Source organism: Amphibalanus amphitrite, unplaced genomic scaffold (genome assembly GCF_019059575.1).
Source record: "Amphibalanus amphitrite isolate SeventyFive unplaced genomic scaffold, NRLGWU_Aamphi_draft 000117F_arrow, whole genome shotgun sequence".
In the NCBI taxonomy this organism is placed as follows: domain Eukaryota; kingdom Metazoa; phylum Arthropoda; class Thecostraca; order Balanomorpha; family Balanidae; genus Amphibalanus; species Amphibalanus amphitrite.
Window position 1 is genome coordinate 308576 of NW_024881612.1, and position 26115 is coordinate 334690.

The window sequence follows — 26115 nt, forward strand, 5'->3', positions numbered from 1 at the left end:
AACAAAACATTTTAGAAGAGCGTTTGATGAATGAAGCGGTAAAGGTTGCTGCTGCTATCATCATTTTAGCTTTGGGGGTGGCGGTGGTAAGACGGAAATGCTCCTTGCTTTTTACACTAGTGCATCCCGTCCTGGTGTAGAAAATGATTCTTCATCATCATCATTATCATCATCATTATCATTGATTCATTGAAGCATCCCTACTATTTGCTAGGGCAGAAAATTAGGCAAATGGATAGGCAGCGGCCTGTGGTTGCTCACCTCTGATTGTGATAGCTGGAAAAAACAAAGTTGAATAGATATGGAATATTGTTTCATTCTTATTCCCACTCTGGGTCTCGTTGAGTCCCATTTTGTGCAGTGTCTTGGTCTCGGGAATGTTGGGTACCGGTACCTACATCAACATTGACATACCTACCTAACCTACCTACCTAATCTCTTTTTGATAAAGATGTATCCAGGTGCCTACTTTACTTGTACTCATGTTTTCAGTGATCAATCATGAACAGGGTTCTTGGTGTACGGCTCTGCCGAAATGTGGCAGCATCACTTCGCCCCACCATTACTGCACAGCCACTTACAGTGGCGCCAGTCGGTCATTGCCAACCACTGACTACCACAGCAGCTACAGAGCCTTGTGTGGCTATTGTGGGCGCTGGACCAGCTGGCTTCTATACAGCTCAGCAGATCATCAAGGTAGGTCACCAGTATTTACTACTCATTACTGCTCACTACTGGGCACTATTTTTGCACGAACTACAGCTGTCTAGAGTCCTGTGTATTGCTGATCTGTCTGCACCCTTTGTCCCATGTATCGCTGACCATTGCCACTCGCGCAGAGGACACCCGGCTGCCGTGTGGACCTGTTTGAGCGGCTGCCGGCGCCGTTCGGTCTGGTCCGGTACGGCGTGGCGCCCGACCACCCGGAGGTAAAGAACGTGGAGCACTCGTTCAGCCAGACGGCCGCACTGCCCGGCGTCCGGCTGCTAGCGGACGTCACCGTGGGCGAGCACGTGTCGGTGGCAGAGCTGCGCGCCGCCTACGACGCCGTCGTGCTGGTCAGTGCTACCGACGGGGCTGCGGTGCTATTTCGGCCGTTCGGTGAGTCGCGCCGCTCGTAGGGTGACCGGTCATGGGGGTTTCGAATGTTGCGTGAATATAGGTCTGCCGAGGCGAGCGTATCATTTATTTTCGTTTCGTTCGTTTTCGTCGTTTTTGTGATCGTGCTGGTTTTCCTTTAAAGTTTCGCACCTCGCTGTTCTGTCGCATCCATCGCCAGATCAATTGCACCCAGTCATATAACCCTCAGTCAGTCGCCAACCTGGCACACTTCAGTTTTTACCCATTTTTGCTTCAGTTGTGATCTACATGAGGTAAGATCTTCGAGAATGTCCTTCATCGTCTGGTACAAACGAGAAATTACCCCGTGTAGATTATCGAATATATTTCGGTATAACTGAGCCTTCTCTGGTGTATGTGTGCACCAGGCGTACGGCGCCGACCAGGAGCGGTCGTTGGGGATTCCCGGCGAGGAGCTGGCCAACGTGACCTCGGCGCGCCGCCTGGTGGGCTGGTATAACGGCCTGCCCGGCTGTCCGGCGCCGGCGGACCTCAGCGCCGAGCACGCCGTCATCATCGGCATGGGCAACGTGGCGCTGGACGTGCTGCGCATCCTCACCGCGCCCCTGGACATGCTGAAGGTCAGAGGCTTAAATAAATATGTGGCGGGCAAGAGGTTAGATCTGATGGAGGTGGGATGATGGGTGCCGGTCGGCGCCTACTGCAACCGTCCCGCACACCGTGGCGGCGATTTGCACCAACTCGAGCAGTTTTTGTGCCCACTGTAGCCCTAGCCAGAGCCTACTTCAGTCAGTTTGTGTCCTTTATAGCTGGTGTTTGCACACTGTATCCGGTCTCTGCGCCCGACTTTAGCCGCATAGCGCCAATTGTAGTCTGTGTGTCCACCGTAGTCGTTGTTTGCGCCCCTGTAACCGGTTTCTGCGCCGGCAGGAGACAGACATCACGGAGAACGCGCTGTCGGCGCTGGCCGAGTCCCGTATCCGGCACGTGACCGTGGTGGGCCGGCGCGGCCCGCTGCAGGCGGCCTTCACCATCAAGGAGCTGCGCGAGCAGCTGCAACTGCCGGGCGTGACGGCGCTGTGGGACGACTTCCCGGCCGACCAGCTGGAGAAGCAGCTGCCCGGTGGGTGGGGACTGAAGGGGAAGAAGGAAGAGGGAGAAGGAGAGGGAAGGGCGGGAAGGAAGGTGGGAAGGAGAGGGAAGGGCGGGAAGGAAGGTGGGAGGGGAAGTTATAGACCACTGACTGTTGGATGGAAGAGAGAAGGGAGGTAAGGAGCGAAAGGCAGTGAGCGGGAATGGAGGAAGGAAAATAGTAGGGATACTCCTGGGTCCTGACTGTCTGCTGAGCAGTGACTGTTTGTTCATCCGTCGTTGCCTGTTGTCCGTCGGTCTCTGATAGACAAACTCTGCGCTGTGTGTTTCGTACGTGCGGTGATCGGGACCTCTGACCGTCTATGACACTCCGTGTTGTTTACCACCAGGGTTGTGTTTGACTCATGAGTCGAGTCAGAAATTTGACTCAACTCTGACTCAAATGAGTCAGGTTTGAGTCGAGTCGGATAAAATGTTGAACTGTTGAGTTGAGTCAGGGTTGAGTCGGACAAAAATATTAAGGTGTTATGTTGAGTCAGAGTTGAGTCAGTAAAATAACTTTTCACATTGAGTTGAGTCAAACATTTGTGAACATGAGTCAGCTGACTCAACCTTCTAGAAACAATCTATAAAAGCGTTTCATTCCCCCGCCCCCGCGTAACAACTTAGCCCTGGCCCTACTGCCGGATTTTTTCACCCCCCCCCCCCCCCCCCGCTCAACAACTTTTTTATCTGAGTCAATTTTGAGTCAACTCACTTGACTCAACAAAAAATTTGAGTCAAGTTTGAGTCGACTCATATTTTCATTGAGCCGCTTGAGTCATGAGTCGAGTCAAGGGAAAAGTCAACTCCTTGTTTGAGTCAGAGTTGAGTCAGAGCTTTCTGAAGTTGAATGATGAGTCGAGTCGGCAATTTTTTTTTTTTTAGTCGAGCACAACCCTGTTTACCGCAGACCTGCCCCGTCCCCGTCGCCGGCTCACGGAGCTGATGGTGAAGGCGGCTCGCGACCGGCGGTCGCCCGCCGACGGCCGCCGCTCCTGGAGCCTGCGGTTCCTGCGCAGCCCGCTGGAGGCGCACGGGGACGCCGCCGGACGGGTGGCGGAACTGCGGCTGGCGGTGAATAGACTGGACGGGGATAAGGTGGCGGCGACGGGAGAGACGGAGCGACTGCCGTGTCAGCTGCTCATCACCAGCACCGGGTCAGTCAGGGGGCAGCATCTCACCCCCGCCTCTCGCCTAGCGCTGGTTCAGTCAGGGGGCCAGGCCCTTCCTCCCACGTACGCCCTCTCGCACCCCGTCTTCTCCTCGCCCAGCGCACTAGCGTTAGTGGCGGCCAAACATCGCTTCTTATCTCCCTGCAATGACTGAACCGCATGAACCTCGTTGGAATGCTCTGGGTGCGGAAGTCTCCCTTGACTTCCGCACCCAGAGCATTCCAACGAGCGGTTTACACGAGTGAACGGTTTTATGGTGCAGGGAGGGAGTTCATTGATATGCTCTCTCATCGCAGCCTGTTCAGTTGGTAGTTTGGCTGTCGCTGAAGGTTTGGTTGTGATCGTTAATTCAACAGTGACCGTGTTCCGCAGCTGTTTTTTCGTGTCCGTCCGTGTTTCCGTAGCTGTTTTAGATGTCCTGAGGCCTCTGTGACCGCCGTCTGCCGTCCACATAGGTACAAGGGCCAGTCGATAGACCCCGACTTACCGTTTGACGCCGACCGAGGAGTCATCCCAAACACTAACGGACGCGTCACGGGGATACCAGGTAAGTTATTACCCCTGACACCAGCGGAAGCATGATGATTGATGGGAAGCCACGGGAGTCGACCGATCGACTTTGGCTCAGTCTGTCCAGGGACTTCTGGGTGGGAAAGAATTGCAAACAATGTAGGTATTGACAGAAGTTGGAAGGTCACCAGCTACATGTATGATCTGGCAAGGGCCTGCTATGTGGTGGTGGTACCTGGGTTTTCCCTTCGCATGTCAGATTTTGTCAGTTGAAGCTTGAATACCCCGAGCTCAGCGACAGTTTGTACATTGTTGGCATTGTGTGGCTAACAAGGTTAATAATGGTTGTCAGGGGGAAGCTATTCGCGACTCTTGCCGCTATAGGCTGTCGAATGATGCTCAATATCCCAAACCTTCTCGGCCGCAGATAGTGCGTCACTGCTGCATTGCAATTGGTCATTTTAGGCTGAATGTCACCGACCAAGGTGTCACTTGTGCATTGCCGGCCCGTCCTGTTCAGTGGGAAGGCTGGTCCGCACGCACTCTTGTCCGTGCCTGTACCTGTGGCCCTGGCTTCCACTCCTGTGGCCATGCGTCATGTTTGCGCCTATTTCTTGTGTCTGCGCCTGTAGCTGTACTTGAGTCTGCCCCATGAATATGACCTATACCCCCGAAACTCCACGGTAGGCGTGTACGCCACGGGCTGGATCGGCACCGGACCCGTCGGAGTCATCGTCTCCACCATGACGGCCAGCTTTGGCGTGGGACGGCTGGTTTCGGACGACCTGGCCGCCGGTCGGCTCGGCGGCAGGAGTTCAGAGCCGGACCAACTGCTGGAGACGATCCGTTCCAGGGGTGAGTGTTCCAGCGCGTCCATGGGACTGCTGTGACCAGTAGCTGTTGTGGACTATAGTTAGTGCGGCATGGTTCATTTCACCTCCCTAGGTGTTCGTACGGTGAGCGATGTGTTCCTTAGGCGTCCGCCCGGTGACCCAGAGCTGTTTGTTCTGTTTGTTCAGAGTTGCTTGTACATACATAGGTGACCCTTATAGGTATTCATCCGATGACTAATGGTCTCTAGGTAATAGTTAGGTTCCTGTCCAGTGACCGGTATCCCATAGGCATACCCCACCGGCGACCAGTGGATGGTCCCTAGGTGTCCCTTCGGGTACCGATGTTACCAAGTGCTTTAGCTCCCAGATGCATTACGGTGACCGATGTCCCCTCCCTCCTCCCAGGTGTTCGCCCAGTGGGTTTCGCCGACTGGCTGCGGCTGGACGAGGCGGAAACGGAGCGCGGACGGCAGACCGGAGCGCCGCGACAGAAGGTGACCTCAGTGGAGGAGATGCGACGCATCATCTGGGCGGAGCGCGACCAGTAGCACCTGCTGCGGCAGAAACACCGTCCGCGCCAGTATTGCCGTCCCGCGGCGCGCGGGACAACCCGGGGCTTCCAGCCGGTGTCCCGTCTGCGACTGTGCTGTGCTTTGAGCTCGATTAGACTGCTGACTCCGTTTGCACGGACTATAGTCTGAGCTCGATCGGACTTTCTGTCTGAGCTCGCTCTCGCTGCCAATTACTACAGTCTGTCGCACACCTAGCTGCTGTTGGCAGTGCTTGTTTAGTAGTGCGCTGATGGCTTCAGCTGTACAGGGTGTCTCAAAAGTTCGCTTACAGGTACCAGCCATGCTTTTTTGTCAATAATTCTGAATCAACATGAAATTAACAGTCGAAATTTTGCATGGGCATTGGTAACAACCTTCCTCAAGCAGCTTCATTGTTTTCAAGCGCATTCGACCCTTCATGAGCTCACAAAAAGGGTTCACCTCTGACCATGGATCAGGCATGAAAATGGAGGTCGCATACTCGGGTCGGCTGAGAAACTCTCTGCTTCACGAGTAATGGGAATGGTTAGGTCGGAAATGACACATGGCAAAGTGTCGGCGAGGATGAGTACAACATGATGGTCATCTAATAAAAACGGTGGCTAAAATTTTTGAAGGACAAAACCATGCGAGACTAACAGCGCTTTGAACGACCCTTGTACCGCAGCAGACTCGTGCTCCGGAAAGCAGCTGAAAATGAAGTCATAACTATTGAAAACTGACTAGAAGCTCACAGACAGAGGTTACCCAGTTTCAAAAATTGCAGGTCATCATAAAATAAAGACAAAATATCATTTAAAATTGTTTATAATATCTATAACGCTAAATTTTGAGGGAAAATAATGCGAAAATCGTCAATGCCGAGGACAAGTGACCCTCCAAAAGTGTCAATTAATGTAAAGTTTTATCTAACGAAGTTTCAAGAGGCAGATCTGGAGCAAATAGCTTTCTTTTACACACAAAATCCGGACAAAACCGCACGATGGACAGGTTTTGGCCGTTTACAAAGCAGAACCTCTCCTGAGGAAAACACTCCAAAACCCAGCGAAGGTCTTGGCATTGGGAATGACGAGCGTTCGGGATTTGCAAATTTTGCAAAATGTGTCTAAAAAACAGATGGCCGACACATTCTGCTACGATATGCTGCGAAAAATTTGCCCCTGGCACTTCCCATTTGTTCAGGAATGGGGTTGTTTTGAAAAGGAAAATGGTGCTTGGGAGGTCAGCGCCAGTCATTCATGAAGGAGTTAGCGCCAGAGAAGACCTACAAAATACTCACGGATGGTGTCGATGCAAGCTATCGGCTTTCAGGGAGAAGCGGATGTTGCCGGGGAGCTCGTCAAACCTAAATCCGACGCAGAAACTGCAGGGGATTCCCCTACAAGAGCTTGAAAGCTGGTAACCTTTTATCAGCCTCCGGCAGCTGACGGAGTGACGAAAATCGGTATGGGCAAATATTTTTGGAGATACAGCAAAGGGTTTGGTTTCCAACCTTCCGAATCAGTTGTCAAAGCATGCATATTTGTCTAGTGTACACACGGACACCAAAACCTTAGATTTTTGGCCGGTTCTTATATGCTTTATTGACATGGGAAATGTGTAAGCGAACTTTTGAGACACCCTGTACAACGTGCGGTGAAGGCGAACGGACGGTCTCTTAAGGGCGAGCCACCGTGAATCTGAAGGGGACCAGTCGCCGCGCAGACAGCGGCTGCGACAATGCAGCTAGCGATGGCCGATAGATCACCATTGTAGCAGATCATACCCGTCAAGAAATGCTCATAGAAGGGATACTATTGTGACTTGTTGGGTTTTGAATGCAATTGTGATGTCAATTCATATCGAACAATAGGTAGCGATTGAAGGCAAACAATTGAAGTGCATTTTACATTCATCCTCATACACGATTCGTATTCGCATCTACCGTTTAGTGAGTGCTTTAGCGATGTCGAGCGCGCAGGATGGAAGACAAGTAGCTGCAAAGACGTGCGATTCGAGAGGTTTGTGCTCTGACAGGTGGCGCGTTCATTTATTCGAACGCTCCACGACCCATACAGTATTACTTCATATTGAGTCCTGTGCAATTAGTGCTTCATTGTTAGAATCGACTGTATTATGCACAGTCAGTGAGTTGGTGGTCGAACGTGACTATGATCTGGCCCGCTCAGAACGGGTCGTACTGAACTTGCTGGATGTGCTGAATCTAGAAGCGCCTTAGGCTGTGGAAAAGGTGAATGACTGAGGCTATTCAGCTGTTACAATTAGCCACTTTTTTGTGATGCTTTGTACTCAGATGTTACGAATATACTTTATACGACAGCCTACTGCAGTTTGTATCCACCTCATCGTGTTTCTGCACTATCGACACTGTAGGTCCGTAGCGTTGGACGCCTGAGGGGGGTCAACTTCGGCCCTCCTCTGGGGACGATCCACTAGAGGTCACGACAACCAATCAATTCGTGGCAGTTTCGTGACCTGGCCCGGCTGACAGTGCAGTATCCTCAGCACTAAGCTACGACCGCGCACCCACTGCGTCTACAAACTACAGGAAAAGCGTCCTCATCTCACGCACCCCTGTATTGTATTCTTACCGATCCTTATTACCTAGATCACACGTGGGGCCGTCGAGCGACAGCCCCGCACGGCCGAACAGATGCACACCGTGAGACGAGACGGTGCAGTGCAGTGCGGTGGACGCCAGCGGCACTGCGGAGCGGCGGCCCCAGGTCATAGAGCTATACGGCTGGGAGGGGAGCGCTCCACCACGGCCGTGCAGTTGGTCTGACGATCGTCCTCCGTCACAGATCCTGATACTCGAGGGGCAGATAAACAGCTATCGCGCAGTCAACTCGGCGGCACCGGTGGCTCGTAGGCCGGAGACGGAGAGAGCTCCAGCTGGTAGTGATAACTCGCTGGTAAAGAATCCTCACTGGTGAGAGCCCTCACTGGTAGAGAGAAACCTCGCTGGTAAAGAATCCTCACTGGCAGAGAACCCTTAGTGGTGAGGAGGCCCGCAATGGACATTACTAGATAAACACGAGACGCAGCCAAAACGACTGAGAGACGCCCACACACGATTGGCCGACGGGAGAGTGCGACAAGGTGCGTGCTCGATGGCAAAGAACCCGGACAGACTAAGAACAGCATAGCATGGATCGAGGACTGGACGCAAAGGAATACTAGATTATAGGTTACAGACAACGACCGACACGAAATTACATCACAGGCACAGCAATAACAGAAACATGGACAAACACAAAATCGGTAGGACCACCACCACCGGCAAGACAGGCGAGCGGCGCACGTAATCGCGACCAGATTGCGGTGAAGACGACAGGATCGTATAGCGAGACATGGCTAAAACAACAGAAAACGGCGGCGAAACGGTAAAGATGACGGGATTCGTTAATCGTTAGGCAGGGAAATTAAAACGGTGGAATCTGTTGGGGGATACTGAAAACAATCTCACGAACATACATCGCCTTTTGTCTTGCAACAAAGTTACTTGCCTGCTTAGCGCTAAGATACCGACGACAAAAAAGGTACATCAACACTGCACAGCGGACAACAGATTGCGCCGGCGCCTCCCCGTAGGAGTTAGCGCGGCTGAGTAAACCACGCACCAGTGTGGGTATCTCCGTGGCCGGCCCTTTGAGCCCTCTGTCCGGTTCGGTACAGACGCCGGCGGACCTCAGACAGAACTGCCGCTGTTGGGTACAGCATAGCGCCGGCAGTGCTGGCGTCTCCGAGCACCGGGCACCCAAACACAGCGGCCTGGGGCGGAGCGAGCATCACAACCAGGGCTGCGACCGCCCTCCCACCAACACCCACCCTCCCACAGAGTCCCACAGAGTCCCACCGAGTCCCACAGAGTCCCACCGGGTCCCACCGGGTCCCAGAGAGTCGGCCCACACCACCCAGTCCCAGTCGAGGCGTCATGCCGGCCGGAATGTGCGTAACGCGCGGGAGACCGTAGGAGACACGGCCGACGCCGCGCCGCTCTGTATCACTGACCAGCCCGCCGCCGCGCGGCCGCCACGGGGCGGCCATTACGCGATCACGATCGACCAGTCGGCACCGGCATTCACGGCCGGCTTCCTGATGACCAGTCGCAGCAGATCCTTGTCGTACTTGAAGTCGAGGTTCTCCTCGCGGCCTGCGAGGGGAGCACAGTGCCGGTTAGCTGAGGGTGTGTCTAGTGTGGTCAGTCGGCGGGGGCGGGCGAGGTAGAAGGCATTTATGTGACAGAGTGCGGCACCAGGCCAGCCACAGCAGCAGTCCTCAGCTGGCAAAAACACCATTGCTGGCAAATGGCAACTGTGTGTAGGCAAACAACAAACACGGCTTTATCCCACCCGCCAACGTCGATGGCCATTTCAGGTCTCAAAATTTCCCAGGCAAAGCGTAGAAACTAGAAAACACTCGGTACATACTGCGGACCATCGACCTTCGTCGGTGTCCGGTGCTTATCGATATGGGCCATGTGAACGTAACACATGTTGGGACCGGAGTAGGCGCCTGGCCAGACCACTGTTGCTGACAGTGACTGAGCGGAATGAACCGGATTGAATGGCTGATCTAAAGAGCCGATGGTGACTGAGCACCAAAACTAGGGGATGGACAGTGACTGACTCATGACCGGGACTGTACCGTCAGGCGTCACTGAATGAGCTCAGAAGGCTGAAAATTGATTGACTTAGGAGCTGACGGTGAATATGCACTTATGCGGTAGAAGGGAGTCTGGACTGCACTGTGAGTCTGTGACACAGGACCATGATACCATATGTATCTTTTTGTACATAGCTGAGCCGGAACTGACCTGAGGAGGTGACGGTGACCGATTTGGGCACCTTGTCCAGTCCGAGCACCACGACCCGCTCCACCCAGCCGGCCGTCTCACCGCTGCCAGAGATGGCGCTGAAACGAGTGGACAAAGTGGTCAGGGGAGCTTACAGACACAGTCAACATTCAACACACCGCTCATATCACCGCTAACAGAGATGGCGCTGAAACGATCCGACAGCTCGGTAAGGGGATCTTACAGACACAGTCAACAGTCAACACACCGCTCATATCACCGCTAACAGAGATAGCGCTGACACAGGCGGAAAATTCGGTCAGGGACACACTCATCATCCAACTCAAATCACCGAGCCAGCAATAACAAACGGTAACACACACGGTTACCCAAACGGTGGCAGCATTCACCCCATAGGCAGCATTCAGCATACCCAAACCGGCAGAGACTCCGGGACATGCTGCACATAATCCTAATAATAACTTTTAATTCCAGACGAATGAGTGCATTTCAGTTCAATTCTAAGAAGTCCGGTGTTTCATTCTTAGAGTATTTCGCACCTGGACTTGAGCGTGTTGTTTTCGAAGCTGAGCCGGCGATAGATGTGCTGTCCGTCCTTGTAGCTGAACGAGGCGCCGTCGTCCGTGTAGAGGGTACCGGTGGCGGTCCATGCAGCGTCCAGCGCCACCGTTAGAGTGTACGGGTCTGAGGCCTGGTGAGCGCTGGCGCGCCGCGGTCGCTCCTTGGTGGGTACGATCGTACCAGACCGCTGGTACACCGGGATCTGACCGGGAGGGGAGGACGGAGTTAGACGGGACCGGCGCGGCGGCACCGTGCGACAACGCCGCACCGAGATTCTAACGCACCACGATGCACAGATTTACCGACACAAATGGTGAGTTACTCACCATATACTACAAGTCATACTCAACGCCACACGGAGATATCACAAGTAACTTACCAGTACCCTACATGCATACTCTGCATTAAAAACGCACATGAGTCACTAGTGCAGCAAGAACAAAAAGGCACCTATTCCCCCTAAGCCTACCAGCATTTTCACTTACTAGAGCTATCGACATAGAACTTATTTAATCGGAGAAGGCCTTACCTATCTAACCTATCTTCCCTATCATAAGTGAGCAGTCATCGTTACCCAGCCCCGTGCAAGACGGTCGGTCACCGACTCACCTTGTCAAGGGGCGTGCTGACGGTGCTGGTGCCATGGACGAACCTCTCGGCCGTATCCACATCATACCACACCGTGTCGGCGCCCGGGAAATACACGGACACCGAGCGGCCGTCTTGCTCCGTCTGCGGGTGGACCAGCAGCGCCTCGCCGATCAGGTACTCATCATCCGTACCGTACACAGACGTATCTCCGGGGAACGAGAAGAACAGCGGCCGCATCGGCGGCATGCCCGTCAGCTCGTTCTCGTAGAACAGCGTGTACCAGAGCGGCAGGAAGCGGTAGCGCTGGCGCAGTGCGGCGCGCACCAGTCGCGTGGTTTCCTCACCAAACAGGTACGGCTCGCGGCGGCGCGTGTCAATGTGCGCGTGCGCCCGCATGAACGGCTGGAAGGCGGAAGCCTGGTACCAGCGCACCAGCATCTGCGGGTCCGGGTCGCCGAAGAAGCCGCCGATGTCGGCGCCGATGAAGGAGATCCCGGCCACGGAGCTGGAGAGTAACATGGGCAGCGAGTGTTTCAGGTGAGACCACTGGGCCGTGTTGTCGCCCGTCCACTTGGCGCCAAACCGCTGAGAGCCCGCGAACGCGGCGCGAGTCAGCGTGAACGGCCTCAGCGTGCCGCCCGAGCGGGCCACCTGGCCGCGGGCCGTGGCCATCGGTACCAGCATGCCGTACTCGTTGTGCAGGTCGCGGTGCTCCCAGCCGCCGTGGTGCTGCGCGTCCTTGTGCATCGTCACCTGGGCGGGGGAGGGGGAGGGCGGTTACAGATTGTGGTCACAAGTTACACAGAGCAATGACATGGCCTTGTTGGATGAACAGGGACATGTTGGCACTACTAGCGCTACCTGAAATAATGGAATCGACGTGATAAGTGACGTACAACATCTTGCGAGCGACATGGGGCGTATTGTCAGATGTACGAAGACAAGGGCTCTCACATCGACATACTCGCCGCTCACCTCTGGTCCGTTAAAGACGCTCGGCTCGTTCATGTCGTTCCACGTGTAGAGGTCGAGCGTGGAGCCTTTGTAGTTGTCCAGCTGGAACCGGGACGCCCAGTACTCCTGGACGGCCGGGTTGAAAAAGTCCAGGTAGCCCGAGGAGCCGGGCCAGCACCAGCCTGGTGACGAGAAAGGGGAAGCCATCAATCACGATGCCACAAACACAACGTCCATAAAGAGCAAAGCAATCACGGAGGTGTAAGAGCTGGGTCCTGGGTTTCCGAACAGCACGCGTTAGTTCGGTCCAATTCAGTCCTGAGCCGAATCCACCCGAGTTCAGGAGCCCGTGCCTGGGCCAATCGCTACGATCCTCCTACGATACTACTGTTAAGTGTATACTAACCGTCGAAGTCGTTTCCGTCGCGATCCTTGACGTAGTATCCGTTGGCCGTGGCGTCCGCGTGCACAAAGTAGCCGTTGTCGCGCTTTATGTGCGGGTCGATAATGGTGACCATCTTGCGGCCGCGTGACGTCACGTTACGGATCATTTCCTCCGGCGAGGGGAACTTGTGACTGTCCCAGGTGAAGTAGCTGATGAACGGGAGGGGTAAGGGGGTAAGAGGGGTAAGTGGTAAGCGGGGTAATACGCTCGCCGAGCAATTCAGGATACCAACAATCGACATGACGCCATCCAAAAAGACTGCATAGTGCATACGCACGAGATCAATGTGGCTACTTTGACGGCGCGTGTGAATTATTACTGCGCTGGGAGGACATATTGATTATATTGACACCTGGCAACGTCGACGAGTTGGTTTTGAAAACCTGTGGCTCATGAATCACCAGTCAGTTGTAATATGCACACACTGCGTCCGACACACGCGCGCAGTTACTGCGCTTCCTCTGACCGTTTTCCGTCCGTGTGCTCGATGTCGAGCCAGATGGTGTCGAACGGCAGATCGTGTCTGTCCAGCTGAGAGTCCACCTCGGCCACGTCACGCTGGTCGTTGTAGTTCCACCGGCACTGGTGGTAGCCCAGGGCGAACAGCTGGAACGGAGAGGGAGCGGTCAGCATGGCAGAGGGAAATGGGGGGCACAGCTGACAGCCTGCAAACACTTAGAGAGCATACTGGGAAGAGAGAAACAGGAGACACAGAACAAAGGTGCGCGGAAAGCAAAGGGAAGGAGGATCAGCGGACACAGACACAAAAACGGCCATGCATCCCGCAGCTGTTCCTATCCTGCGTGCAGCGGCCAGTAACTTCCCAGCCTGTGTTCGTTCGGCTATCTCAACACTGGCGTCCCGCGGCCTGTGTTCATCCCGCTGACCCTTTTACGCACGACCTGTCCGTCCCAACCTGTGTGCGAGGCTCGTGCTCGCGTCTCGCTGTCCCCCTTGCCTATACCCTGCCGTCACCCTCCCTTATAACTCCCCCCCCCCCCCCTGTACTCACCGGCGGCAGCTGAGTGACGCCCGTCAGCTGTTTGTACTGCCTCATCACATCGGCCGCCGTCGGGCCCAGCATCAGGAACACATCCAGCGCGCCGGACTCGGAGATCCAGTGCAGGTGTTTGCTGGCCTGCGCGCGGCTGCCACCCAGGTACGAGGTGACGGTCGACACCAGGCCCGAGTCGGGCTCCGAGCGCACGTCCACCCACGTCTCGGCGGCGTTGTGCCAGAACACGCCGGCCGCCCCGTGCGTGGCGCTGTGACGGGCGAGGGGAGGGTGTCAGATGTCAGAGGGGAGGGGAAGTTCAGACGGAGCAGCGTACGCCAGCACTGCACTCAGTAGGAGGGGGGGGGGGGAGTCAGACCATCCATACGTGATGTCAGTAGACTGCATTGAAAAGGTTGAAGGAATATTGCAACGAAAACTGCATTCGCGGTCAAGTCGTTTTTGACAAATGATGCTAATTTTCAACGATTTGCTTGAAACCACATCATAAATCCAAAAGAGCCGTCATGCGAAATCGTCATCCGGAATCACGTCTTCAGCAATATCGATTGATGCAATGACAGTAATATTTACCACCACCATCGTATTTCTCATATCGAGACGCGACGGATCATTCATAATTTGATCCAGTGCATCCATCACGACAGGCGAGCTCGTGTTTCTTTCACAGGACTATTCCCTGCTAGCACGTTTCGACCGTATGTACTCCACACGACGTGTCTACTGTCTGTTCAAACACTTCCCCCGGCACGCTTCGTCCATATTCCACGCGGACAAACGCCCCAGCCGGTACCGCCCGATTGATCTAGGCATTATAGTCCACCGGCGGCATGTAACGCACGACGTCGGCGAACAAATGACGTACCGACTCGATTCACCGATCGACGTACAGACGCCACTCACGAATCGAAAGGCGAGCCATGGAAGGACGACGCCGGCACGATCAGTATCGATATAATTTGTCATGAGGGAGGTCCACCTAAGTGGCATCACCTAAGCAAAAATGGTGTTGTTGCATATTGAAGTAGTGCATGCACTGAAGCTATTTTCAATCATCAATTATTGATGTTTGACATATAATCGAAGGAAGGAAAGGGAGGGAAGAGGTAGAGAATGAGGAGGGAGAGAAAAAAGAGACATAGAAAAATAGACAGAAATATCGGGTACGTCAAGCAAAAAGGAAAGAAACACCACACGGACAGCAGTGCGATCTCGAACGGCAGTAGCACGGCGCCTGTTCCGTTCTGATGACATACCTCTGTGAGAGTACGACTGGCACGGAACCGTACAGCGCCATCGGGTTGCCCACTTCATACTCGAACACGTCCAGATTGTACAGCCGGTACGGCTCTCCTGACCTGCAGAGGCGGGGGTCAGTGTCAGAATATGTCCGAATTGTATAGCCAGTCGCCCGACATGATGGGACAGAATGAGTGTTACACCTAGGGCTGATGGGTTGGATCCAATGTCACAACTATTGAAGTACAACATGTAACTAGTAAGGACAAAATGAGCTGTGAATAGAATAGAATGTCACATCACGTAGTAAGGGCATTGCACCCATAAGATCAGGTGGGTTGTTCGGAAGCACTGCCCCGCAATTCGCAGCCCCTCGGTCATTTGGCTCCCATGTCTGTATTGCCCTTCTTCTTCTTCGTCGCACGTCACGTGGACGCGCCCGCAGGCGCGTCGGACGGGGGCTGGTCGAGCGGCGGCTCGGACCGCCCCACCCGCCGAATGTATTCAACTATCTTGCCGGCCGGCCCGGAGAGGACCTCGTCGAGGGATGGCAGGGGTCCCCCCAGAGCCGGCGTCTCGTGGTGGCGAATGCTGGGCACTCGGTGAGGAGGTGGCGAACGGTGTCCTCGGCACCGCACTCCCGGCAGAGAGGGTCCAGGGTGAGCTCCAGGCGGTGGAGCGTCGCTCGTGCCAGGGGGCAGTGGCCGGTCCGCAGCTGCGACACGGTCACTTGCCCCCAGCGCGGGAGGTCTTGGAGTCCAGGTGTGGGCTGGGGGTGCGGGTGCCGGTGTGCACGCGTGGCCTGCATTTCCCTGGCGCGCTGCCGTATGGCGGTTCGGGCGCTGGCCAGATCGATGGGCGTCTCAACTCGCTGCTTGCTGTCAACGGAGCCCCCTTCACGTGGGGACAGCGTCTCCCCGAGGCCTCGGGGAGCAAAGTGCTCCATCATCACGTACCCGCCGACACGTACCAACCGACTACGAGAGGGACACCACCTACCTGTATTGCCCTCCGGTCTCTCCATCCCCACTCACTTGGTGTCACTGAGGGCAAAGTTGTCGGCGTGCTCGGGAATGCCGTACACGTGAGCCGAGCCGGGGAAGGTCACATCCACGCCCACCGACGACGGTCCGTGCGGCTTGCTGTCCCGGTGCGTCTTGAAGTTCTCCTCCCATTGGCCTGACGACGGGGAGAGCGGTCAGAGGCCGGGCCGAGCAGGACGGTCAGCGACAGTCCCGTTCAGTCCCTGGAGTCACAGATTAGTGACAAACGCTATATTTTTTCCTACGGCACGTTGTCGGTAAGTTCCCGTATCGCAACAACCATACTCGATCGCCCCTGAATTGATTAATTATTTGACATTCACTGTTTTCACTGACATCAGTCCCCAGCTTACTCCCAGAGCTCCATAGCTAAGTTGATGCGGATGGTTCGGAGGAGCGGCGGCAGGATCGTGTCACGTACCTGGCTGCTCACTGTCGGCGGCCGGCTGCTCCTGGTCGCTGGCCTCGCCTCCCTCCGCCTCCGCCGCCGCCTCCTTCCTGTGCACACACACGTAATGACGTGTTAGATCGCAGAAAGTGCCTTCTAAGCACCATACCTGAGCCCAGATTTCATACAAACAACACCGGCTGCATGGCAAAACATGAGAACTTTCACCTAGCCGTCTTTGCCGAAAACATTGCTCCTAAGCTGTTTTGTTTCTTATGTTTGAACTCCACAACCATTCATAAAATATAACTGTCAAATATGTTACAAAATGAATGAGCCAGCATGACGTCACAAAACATTGGTGCAGTCTTCTGTGACCGTCGGTGACTCACGGCTGCGGCTTGGGGCGGTAGTGCTCGAAGTTGAACAGGCCGGCCGAGTTGACGGTGATGACGGTGGTGCCGGCCCGGGCCACCTCCAGCTGGAATGGCTCGTAGCTGAGCACCAGCTGGCCGTCCGTGCCAAACGACAAGTGCAGCCGCTCGGCCGTCTGCGAGACCACCTTGAAGCCGGCAGGGTCGGCGGTGGGCGGCCGCTCGAGAGCGTACTGCGGCGAGTAGCGCGGCCGCAGCGGGGTCTCCTCGACCACGAACAGACGGACTGTGGTGTCGGCCAGTGCTGTGAGTGTGAGGCGCAGCGGCACGGCGCCGGCGGCCGCGCCGTCCTGCAGCCGCGCCGTCACCTCCGCGCCGGAGACCGCCACAGAGTCGGGCGACACGCGGTACGGCGACTGGCCCGGCGTCAGTGCCCGGTTCCGCCTGCAGCAGACGGGTCACACATTCAGAGGGGAGTCAGAGTGAGAAGGAGTCACAGAGTCAGAGAGGAATCACATAGGAGAGTCACATGGTCAGAGGGATCACAGAGTCAGAGGGGAGTCAGAAAAGTCACAGAGGCAGAGGAGTCACAGTCTGAGGGGAGTCAGAGTCATATGGGAGTTACACAGTCAGAGGGGAATCAAAGAGTCAGAGAGAATTCACAGAGTCAGAGGGGAGTCACAGAGTCAGAGGGGAGTCACAGAGTCAGAGATCACAGGGTCAGAGGGGAAGAGTCACAATAAGGAGAGCTACAGAGTCATAGAAGAGTCACAGTCAAAGGGAAGTCACAGAATAGAGTCACACTGTCACACTGTCAGAGATAGGGTCATGCTAGAGGCTGGGCCCGGTTACAGGCATGGTCAGATGACATGGTCAGGTCAGAGGTCTACACATGACCACGTTTGTACTACCATCTCACATTCTCCCTCTCCCTCCTATGCCCTCTCCCTCTCTCCTCTCACTCTCTTTCAACCACTCTCAATCTCCGTCTTCCTTTCTCTCACACCCTTGCTTTCTTCTCATGCTCTAATTCTTTCTCTCACTCTCACTCTTCCTTCCTCTTGCTCTTGTACTCTTAGTTCTCTCACATCTCACACTCTTTCTCTCTCTCTCTCATGCTCAGACTTATTTCCCAGGCCAAAACTTACTTGCAGAAGCTACTTTGATCACAGGTCTTGAAATTCCCACGGTCCACTGCTACAGAGAGGCAGCCAAAAACTGCCAGATATACTATCCATCTGAAAAATGGTGATTTAATCTATGAAAATCATGCATTTCCAGCCATCCAAAAACACCAGAATTTCATCAAATAGTGCTATTTTGATTTAACATGAAAACAGTTAAGTTCCATAGCACCATCATGAGCAATCCCCCTTTCAACACACTTAATTAAAGTTTATACAGCCTCTCCGACAATGCCTTTTACTCAATACGAGCAGGACCCATAGGCTGAGTAGCCTCTTATCCCGAAGACCACCTAAGGTAGGGTAAGGTAAGGATTACAAAGTGCATAACATCTCCATGTCCTTCACTCTCAACACATTTATCAGCTATATGACTTTTCTTACCTTAGCATGGCTTTGTGATGTTTATGTCGACGGTTCAAATCTCACGAGAAAATTACAAGGCTAAACCTCACACTCTGGTAGAATCACAGGGTAATCACTAACGATATAACAGTAGGTACCTATATTTCTATTTATAAGCACTCCCACATCTCATGAGGGTACGCCTCCAATTCAGTGTCAAGAATTGGTATTCGTTTTTAACGAAGTGCGACAATCGCACCAGCCTAACCGATTCCTTTAACTCGAAAGTGGCTAAATGGCTTGGACTCCTTCGAAGGATAAATACAATGCTTGTATGATTGACCAACAGATCAATTATTTCTAAATGATATCACACTAAAACGCCTTATCATCCGGGGTCGAGCGCCGGCACGATCTCCAAGTCATCGAAAAGTTGACTTTGAGTTGACTACGGCTCCCCATAGTTTTGACTCCCGAAGTAAATGCGGATTTTTTTACAAGAAAAATTGGGCCTGATTTATTTTTTCAGTTAAAACATATCAGATACAAATAATTTTTAATTGATGAGGTTTAAGTTGCGTTCACCTGAGCAAATTTTTCTCATAAATGAAACCAATAAAATATATACACACAAATTCACCGCTAGGTTTGTGACAAATATTCAATGCATACACGTATGTGGATAAGGCGACGAATTGATATTGGCAGGAAATGTATATATCAAGGAAATCATAGGTTAATTATTGGTGAGTATAAAGTGATGAATTAGCCCGGAAAATGGGGACAGACGCTTTGTTGAACGGCCTTTCTTTTGCTCAGTACCTTCAACTTTGTGTTGCACTTTCCTCGTATCTTGCTTTTATACCGTACAGACAAACCTATAAAAATATGCTCATCAGTGCGGCGGTCCCCTCCCAGCCGGAGCTGAAGTTGGCCTGCGGCAGGCCATTATTGGGTTCCACTACGGCACTGTGAGGGTCTGATCCAGCATCGTATCAGATACCTATCCCTCTTGGATCTCTCCTCGCCCCCCCCCCCACACACACACATTCTTTCCAACAACTCTCGACATGTTTGGCCACGTTTGATGTTTGTTCAGCATCATCATAAAATATCGTCGGTATGAAACACAGCACCAGCCTGAGAGGGCTCCACAAGCCATACTTTCGTCAGTATTAGTGATGCGAGTACACAGTTTGTAGTCGTGATGGAAATCCTTTGTCGACCCGATACTACATTCACTAGGCTTGAGTATCGAGCTTGACCAAGTTGAAGTGTTTTGTGTACTGGGTGTACAATCGACGTGCGGGATAAGGTTCAGTGAGCCCGCCCCGCGCCGACGGCAATCGCACGCAGCATGTCATTTGCAACACTGCCGTACTCACGAGAATAGATGAATTAGTAGCCTGACATATCAATCATCCAAACGCAATTATCGCATACAAAGAAACTGTATTACCCTTGACTGATAACGCTTCAAAATATTGTACAAATTGAAACAGCGGCGCCATGGCTAACACAGAGCCGGCAGCCGCTGCAGGCCGGACCGCCAGAGGCGGGGGGGGGGGGGTGACTTTGGTCCGCGCTGCTCGGGCGGGCGCCGGCCGGGTCAGGGGGGGGGGGGGTGCGACGGACGCCGACAAGGCAGCAGACGCGATCAGGCTCTGCGAGTCCCTCAGGGGCAGTCGAGCTCCTGAGTCTCTCATAGGGCGCAGGGCCGTTCTGTCAATCAACCAAAGGCCGTCGAGTCGCTCTGTCGTCCCTCCGAGCCCGCTCCGTCAAGCCCTCAGCGTCTCTCGGTCGTCCTCCTGTCGGTCTCTCAGAGTCCCTCGGGCCGCTCTGCCAAGCCATCAAAAGTACATCCTGTCGGTTTATCAGTGCGTCCCTCAGAGTCCCTCCGTGCATCCCTCAGAGTCCCTCCGGCCCGTCGGTGTCGGTCACGCTGCCGTAGCGGACGGCCAGCGGCGGCGGCCGCGCCGGCCCGCAGTGGGCCGCCGGCGGCTGTGCCGGTGGTTGCGCCGGGCCGCCGTGCGCCGGCGGCGGCTGCGGAGTCACGCTGGTGGCCAGAGCGAGCGGCGAGTACGGTTCGCCGGGGACGGTGGCGGCGGCCGAGACGGCGCCGCCGGTCAGGCCCAGCAGCGAGGTGTGGATCAGTCCCGGCACCGGCGGACGGCCGGGGGGAGCGCTGCGGGCGGACAGACCCGGTCAGATGACGGTACAGTGTACACGGGAGCACACTGGGTCGAGACTCGAGACTTATTCACACAGACACCACTATGGAATGGTTACCAACAGAGATGAACATTGAACACGCACAACCAGACACACGGACGGAAGGGAGCCCAGACCGCAGTTGGCCGGTCTGAGTGGCGAATTGACACCCAGCGAACTGAACAGTGAACACATCGTTCAGTTCGCAAACACCCAGCGCCGTCAGTAAGCACAACATACTTCTGGTGATCTATTTGTGGGAAATATCAGCACGGTAACCACAAAAGACCACGTCGAGAACAGTCCCCTCGATGGGCACCCGGCACACCAGTACAGCCCTGCCTGCGCCTAATGGATGCCGGTGCACAGCATCCAGCCTGCACCAGAAGTGTGTAGCAAATGATTCACCCGATGGATAGTGCTACTCTGTAGTCTGTACTGTCAACACCCCATGATGAACACTGGTCACGCCGATTTAGTCAAATCGCTGTGATCTGTCAGCAAAAACAGCCTGCTATGCCCTCCCCCTCTACTGACAGTCAGCATAGCCTGCACCAAATTTGTACGCAGTCAGCAGTTGATAGCCGCAGGTAGCCCTCACTCTCCCTACGCTCCCCCGGTAGAGCCACTGCACACAGCTGGTGGGGGCACATCCGGCCGGAGGCGGCGGACATCCCCATCCCTCCCCAAATCCGCACAGGTGTGTCCCGCCGCGCCCCGTTACCTACCTGTGTGGCGGGCCGTTGGTGCTGGACGGTACCGAGCCACGCGGTGGTATGTCCATCTTCAGGTACTTGGGTGGACGGCCGACCGACCTGCTGGGCGCAGACAGACGTATAAGAATATGCAGCGAAGACACAGACCAGTGAGTGAGCGAGGAAGTCTAGCGAGGTGGCCACCCCCAGCTGCAGCATTACACAGGAACGAATCAGTGAACAAACCAGAATATTCACTCTGATTGATTGATAATGAGAACGAGGATCTGCACTGAACAACGGATATTAAACATACATACAAATATAGATATCGGTGGAAAACGATCTTCGTATGGATATTTTAGACTTTTAAGCATTTTGAATCCCATCATAAACATGGTGACCAATGATGTAATATACCACGGCATCCACTCACCGTGACCCAACCACAATCCACCATCCACACCCACCATCACCCACCGGCCAGCACCCACCACCCACCATCCGCCATGCGCCATCCACCGTGATCTACCCATTAACCACCCACCATTCACCCACTCCACCCATCATTCACCCACTACCGATCCACCATGCACCCAGTGCACCCACCGTGCTGCGGCGGCGGCCGAAGTTGAAGCCGCCGTCCTGGCGGCCGCCGAAGACGAGCCGGCCGCCTCCTCTGACTCAGTGGCGTCCGGAATATCCTCCACCAGCTCGCGCAGAAAGTCGAACCGCTGCTCCGTCTGAATGCAGTGCTTCCTGCGCGAGCGCACAGAGCGTGCCGCAACGGGCATTCAAACGTGTGTCAACGAATGTTTCAGCTTTTATATTATCGTTGTGACTTCAGCACAGCGACGAGCCATTCGCGTGAATTATCCGAGCTAACCATTATAAACAGACGGTACTTAGCAGCTGAATTCATATCAAAGAAGCAAAGATTTTCCTCAAGTGAGGAGCCTTGTGAAATGAATAATACTAAATGGCTAAGCATTGCCCAGCTAAACTGAAACTGAAACTTACGTGACTGCATAGCAGGTAAGAGTATTTAAGAGTATTTGCCAGTCCAATAAATACGGAATATGCAATCAAAAGAGAATGAGAATTGCTAGAAACCTAGCCCAGTCACTCACAGGTGTGCGGGGCTGAGCGTGCGGGATCCGCGCGACAGAGTAACCTCGCCGGCCCGCTGCAGCAGCTGCTCAGCAAACAGCTCCAGGGCGCGCGGTGCACGGCAGTCAAGGAAACCAGCGCATGAATTCGCCTACCTCCCCGCAGCATCCCACGTGACAGCGCAACAGCACACATCGTCAGTCACAACAGAGTTCCTACGCTTCCTGCAGATGGTTATTGTATGTTAACAGTCGGGATATGCAATGAATATTGAATAATCAAGATTACTTTATCGCAAAAATGTTTTCCTCTTACCGAAACTTGTATAATACCGTATTAAGAATTACACTGCAACCCCGTGTTTTAATGGCTGCATCGTTACTTTGGTTCACATTATTTCTATTGTGGTCTCTCCAAATCAACTGAGGCTTTTTTAGATATTGACGTTTGGAGGCTACGATTGACGACGTGGTGTTTCCAGGGGCTACAAGTACGCACACACACACACACACACACACGTGCGTGAACAACAGGGCGCATGCACGTGTACACACGCCAGTAGGTTATAAAGGATATAGATCACTGCTGGAACTGGCGCAGCAACTTTCCCCACTTCCTTGTCAGTCCTCATTATCTTCTTGATTCTGGCCTGAAATGAATAGATATGAAATCACAGAAAGTTAACTGTGGGTGTGGAAACTGTAGCCCACACAAGCACCACGGCAGAAGTGTCAACCGTCTAAGCCGACCCAGGTAAAGCGCCCGATATGAATCGATTTGGCGATCGTTAATTGCTCTCGCCAGAGCCCGGGATCGCTAGACCTGATGGTCCATCAGTGTCCATGTCAAACAGTTGTGCCAAGAGGCATTGGCAGATATTCTTAGGTAAGAAGTTAAGAGCAACTGTAACAACAGGTATGACCTCTTGATATCTTCTTTGTAATTAAAATAGTCAGATGTAAAATACTACGACAAATTTCATGCACTCAGCCTAACTTGAAATGGGTTGCTATCATACATTGCACAAATCAAAAGCAATGAAGACAGGACACTGAGAATATAAGCAAGCAGTGATATCAATGTCAGCAATGTCAATGTCAATGTCAGCAACAAAGGATTAATGTGCATTAGCAACTGGGGTAAAGCGCAGTAGTAATTGTTTAACCAGGAAAACTGAACAAAGCCTGACTGGTTACCTTAGTAAAAAAGCACAAAATATTGCAGAATACTTACTGGTGGAAATCTGGCATTAAACTTCTTCCGATTTGGCATTTTGATAATATAAATGAATCACTGGTGCCAATTTACAGATTTCCTTCTTTCCAAAGAAACATTAGCCTGAAAAATGAAACAGCAATGTTGTGGCTGAAAGTCGTGGTCCAGTCTTATCTAGCCCTTATCCCGCGCCCAGCTGGGGTCCTGGATTTCCACGCCGTGCTGGGGGGGGGGGTGTGTTTGAACACCCCCCCCCTTCTAACTCGGCTCCTGAGCCACGTAGCGACACGGGAAAGGTGGCGTTCGAAAGAGCGTTAAAAATAAGGAAGAAAAAACTTTAGTCACTTTTTGGTCAGGTCAAAGGTCAGGTCAACAGAGGCCATTGAAGACCAAAATTCGATTTGTAGGCCAGATGTCGACAATTTTCAACAAATCGACGTACAGCTCGGAAACTAATAAAGCTACAGCGCCGCGGAAAAGCGCATTTGATAGCCCTACTGAAGCTCTTTCTAGATAATTCTATCGGATTTGACCTACCGTCAACGGTTTTGCCTGCAGGGGGCGAAAACTGCCAAAATAGCCGATTTTTTCGGAAACCGTTTTTCTGCAATAGCTTCTGACAAAAACCTTGCACAAACTTTCTTTTACCAGCATTGTGTTCCTTTCGTCAAGATGCGTCGATTGAATATCACTTGACCTTGAAAGGTCAACTTGAAAATTTGACCTCAGGTCAAGGTCATGACCTGACCGGTAAGGGTCAAGTTGCATGCCAGTCGATCCGTATCGTCGAGCTTAACACAACTAATGTGTTTTCATCGCTCTAGCATGCCTCTATCAAAAGTTATTCGCGAAAAGCACTCAGATACCATTGGTGACCTGAGATGACCTCAGGGGTCAAGGGTGCCATTTTCATGTTTAGTGCGTCAAAGATACTAGTAATTCATTATTGAGTGTTTATAATCACTTCCGTCTAAAAAAGGCAACTTTCCATTTTCTCCCATTGACTTATAATGGAGCTCGCAAAACTGACCTGACCTTAGGTCATCGATATCAAAATTCCAAGATATACATTTTTTACATAATGTTGCTCTTATCAAGCTCTGAAAGTTTAAAAGCGATCGGTTACTTGGTGTAGCTTTGGCAGACATTGAAACTTTTTATGTAGTGAGGCCACTTGACCTGACCTGGTGACCTGACCTTAAGTGACCTAGGTCTGAAATTTTCTCAACATATGTAGAAAAGATTTATGATAAGGTGTGCCAAAAACGGCGGCGCTTCACGCGAAGCGCCGCCGTGAGATATTCGCGAAACCCGTGGCCCGTGGGGGTGTTCAATCGGACAACGGTGAAAAAAGGGCGCCTGGGGCAATTTGATCAAGGTTCGTGAAATTTACACGTGACGTTTGGCATATAGAAGGCCCTTGGAGCAGGCACAGTTCCAAATATCAAGTGACTAATATGCCCTCCGGCGCCCTGTTTTCACCGGCGTCCATTCAAACACCGCACCGCGCACACCCCACGCACCACGCACTGGTTCAAACACTGATTTGTGTGGTATTCCGCCCAGCCATGGACTACACTGTCACTAGATTAAAATACACTGACAAAGGGGTATTACCGCATTAGCCCCACATGACACACTGAGCTGTTTCATTCAGCATTTAAAAGTCAAGAAAATGAGGAAGCAATGAAGCATTTTTGTCAGATTATATATAAAATTTCCTTGATATAAATGGGAAAGGCAATGGGCATGTGTTTTTTATATTAAAATTGGTTACACATGTGTTTCAGGAATAATCCCTTGATCACACCATATAAAAGTGTGATGGATAAAAGTAAAGTGTTTTGGATATAGCTACTTTTATATGGTATGTTCAAGGGATTATTCCCGAAACACATGTGTAACCCTATCTATAAACACATTCACTCAGTTTCAATGAATGCGGCGAAATAGGAGCTTGTGTTTCTAAATAAGATGTTCATACAAGCATAAGATTGCCAAATTTTTGCTAGCGTTGACAGCTATTCGTCAAAGTAAACCAATTGGACACCAGAAAAGTGAAACTTACTGCCTGGCAGCGCTGGCAGCACAGACGGATAAATAAGTACTTGCTTGCTTATGCGTCCATTCCTGGCCATAAGCTGCTCGGACGGACCACGGTGACCATAACGGTGACTGACGGTGACTATAAATACGGACAAGAATCTTGGGACGGACAACACTAATCGACCGCCATCCTTGCAGCCATTCTATAACTGAGGAACAACAGGGCTGATTGAGACAAAACACCACCTGTAAACTTTTTCTATGCAATTTTATTAGCAGTTTTCAATATTGTGACCTTAGATGACCTTGTTAGCTCTAAAAGGTCAGTTTAACGATTTTGCCTGTTGCGGCAATTCTATAACACGGGAACTACTGGGCCGATCCGCCGATCGAAACGAAAATACCGCTAGCCGATTTGCCGTCTGTGATTTCTCCTATTGTTTTGAATATGGGGATCTCAGGCGACCTCGTTGACTAATAAGTCAACTGTGAAACTATTTTTTCTCTCTATAAGTTGTTACGTTCCTTATTTCTATCATTGCTACGGTTGGGATTACTATTGGTAGCGTGGCGTGCCGAAGTTAACTGTGTCGTTTAAAA

General features: G+C 52.7%; 3 protein-coding genes across 16 annotated transcripts; 1 reads left to right on the forward strand and 2 right to left on the reverse strand.

Moving 5' to 3' along the window:
* The first annotated feature begins 2 nt into the window (after positions 1-2).
* LOC122381301 (NADPH:adrenodoxin oxidoreductase, mitochondrial-like) lies at positions 3-7604 on the forward strand. Of its 2 annotated transcripts, none has more exons than XM_043365307.1 (9): positions 3-38; positions 493-696; positions 840-1058; positions 1488-1700; positions 2011-2203; positions 3125-3371; positions 3842-3933; positions 4584-4751; positions 5135-7604. In XM_043365307.1, exons 2-9 carry the CDS (start codon positions 502-504, stop codon positions 5275-5277), a joined length of 1470 nt encoding a protein of 489 aa, XP_043221242.1. In that variant the 5' UTR covers positions 3-38; positions 493-501; the 3' UTR covers positions 5278-7604. The 2 variants fall into 2 exon arrangements, with proteins under 2 accessions (XP_043221242.1, XP_043221241.1); XM_043365306.1 differs by having other exon boundaries at positions 22-86.
* A 235-nt stretch (positions 7605-7839) lies between these two features.
* LOC122381265 (neutral alpha-glucosidase AB-like) lies at positions 7840-18724 on the reverse strand. The gene is made up of 14 exons (XM_043365237.1): positions 18278-18724; positions 17858-17947; positions 16728-17153; positions 16369-16445; positions 15939-16083; positions 14922-15023; positions 13663-13915; positions 13117-13256; positions 12612-12799; positions 12227-12387; positions 11270-12004; positions 10639-10862; positions 10100-10197; positions 7840-9436 (listed from the first exon to the last, which is right to left on the reverse strand). The coding sequence occupies exons 1-14, from the start codon at positions 18283-18285 to the stop codon at positions 9330-9332; spliced, it is 2754 nt and encodes a 917-aa protein (XP_043221172.1). The 5' UTR covers positions 18286-18724; the 3' UTR covers positions 7840-9329.
* Positions 18725-19670: 946 nt separating this feature from the next.
* Positions 19671-25858, reverse strand: LOC122381284 (dr1-associated corepressor-like). Of its 13 annotated transcripts, XM_043365279.1 has the most exons (8): positions 25328-25397; positions 25087-25190; positions 23488-23592; positions 22831-22903; positions 22275-22368; positions 21754-21903; positions 21178-21264; positions 19671-20423 (listed from the first exon to the last, which is right to left on the reverse strand). In XM_043365279.1, the coding sequence occupies exons 3-8, from the start codon at positions 23524-23526 to the stop codon at positions 20147-20149; spliced, it is 720 nt and encodes a 239-aa protein (XP_043221214.1). In that variant the 5' UTR covers positions 23527-23592; positions 25087-25190; positions 25328-25397; the 3' UTR covers positions 19671-20146. The 13 variants fall into 13 exon arrangements, with proteins under 13 accessions (XP_043221214.1, XP_043221210.1, XP_043221220.1 ...); XM_043365275.1 differs by lacking the exons at positions 25087-25190; positions 25328-25397 and adding an exon at positions 25538-25858; XM_043365285.1 differs by lacking the exons at positions 25087-25190; positions 25328-25397 and adding an exon at positions 25582-25653.
* Positions 25859-26115: the final 257 nt, after the last annotated feature.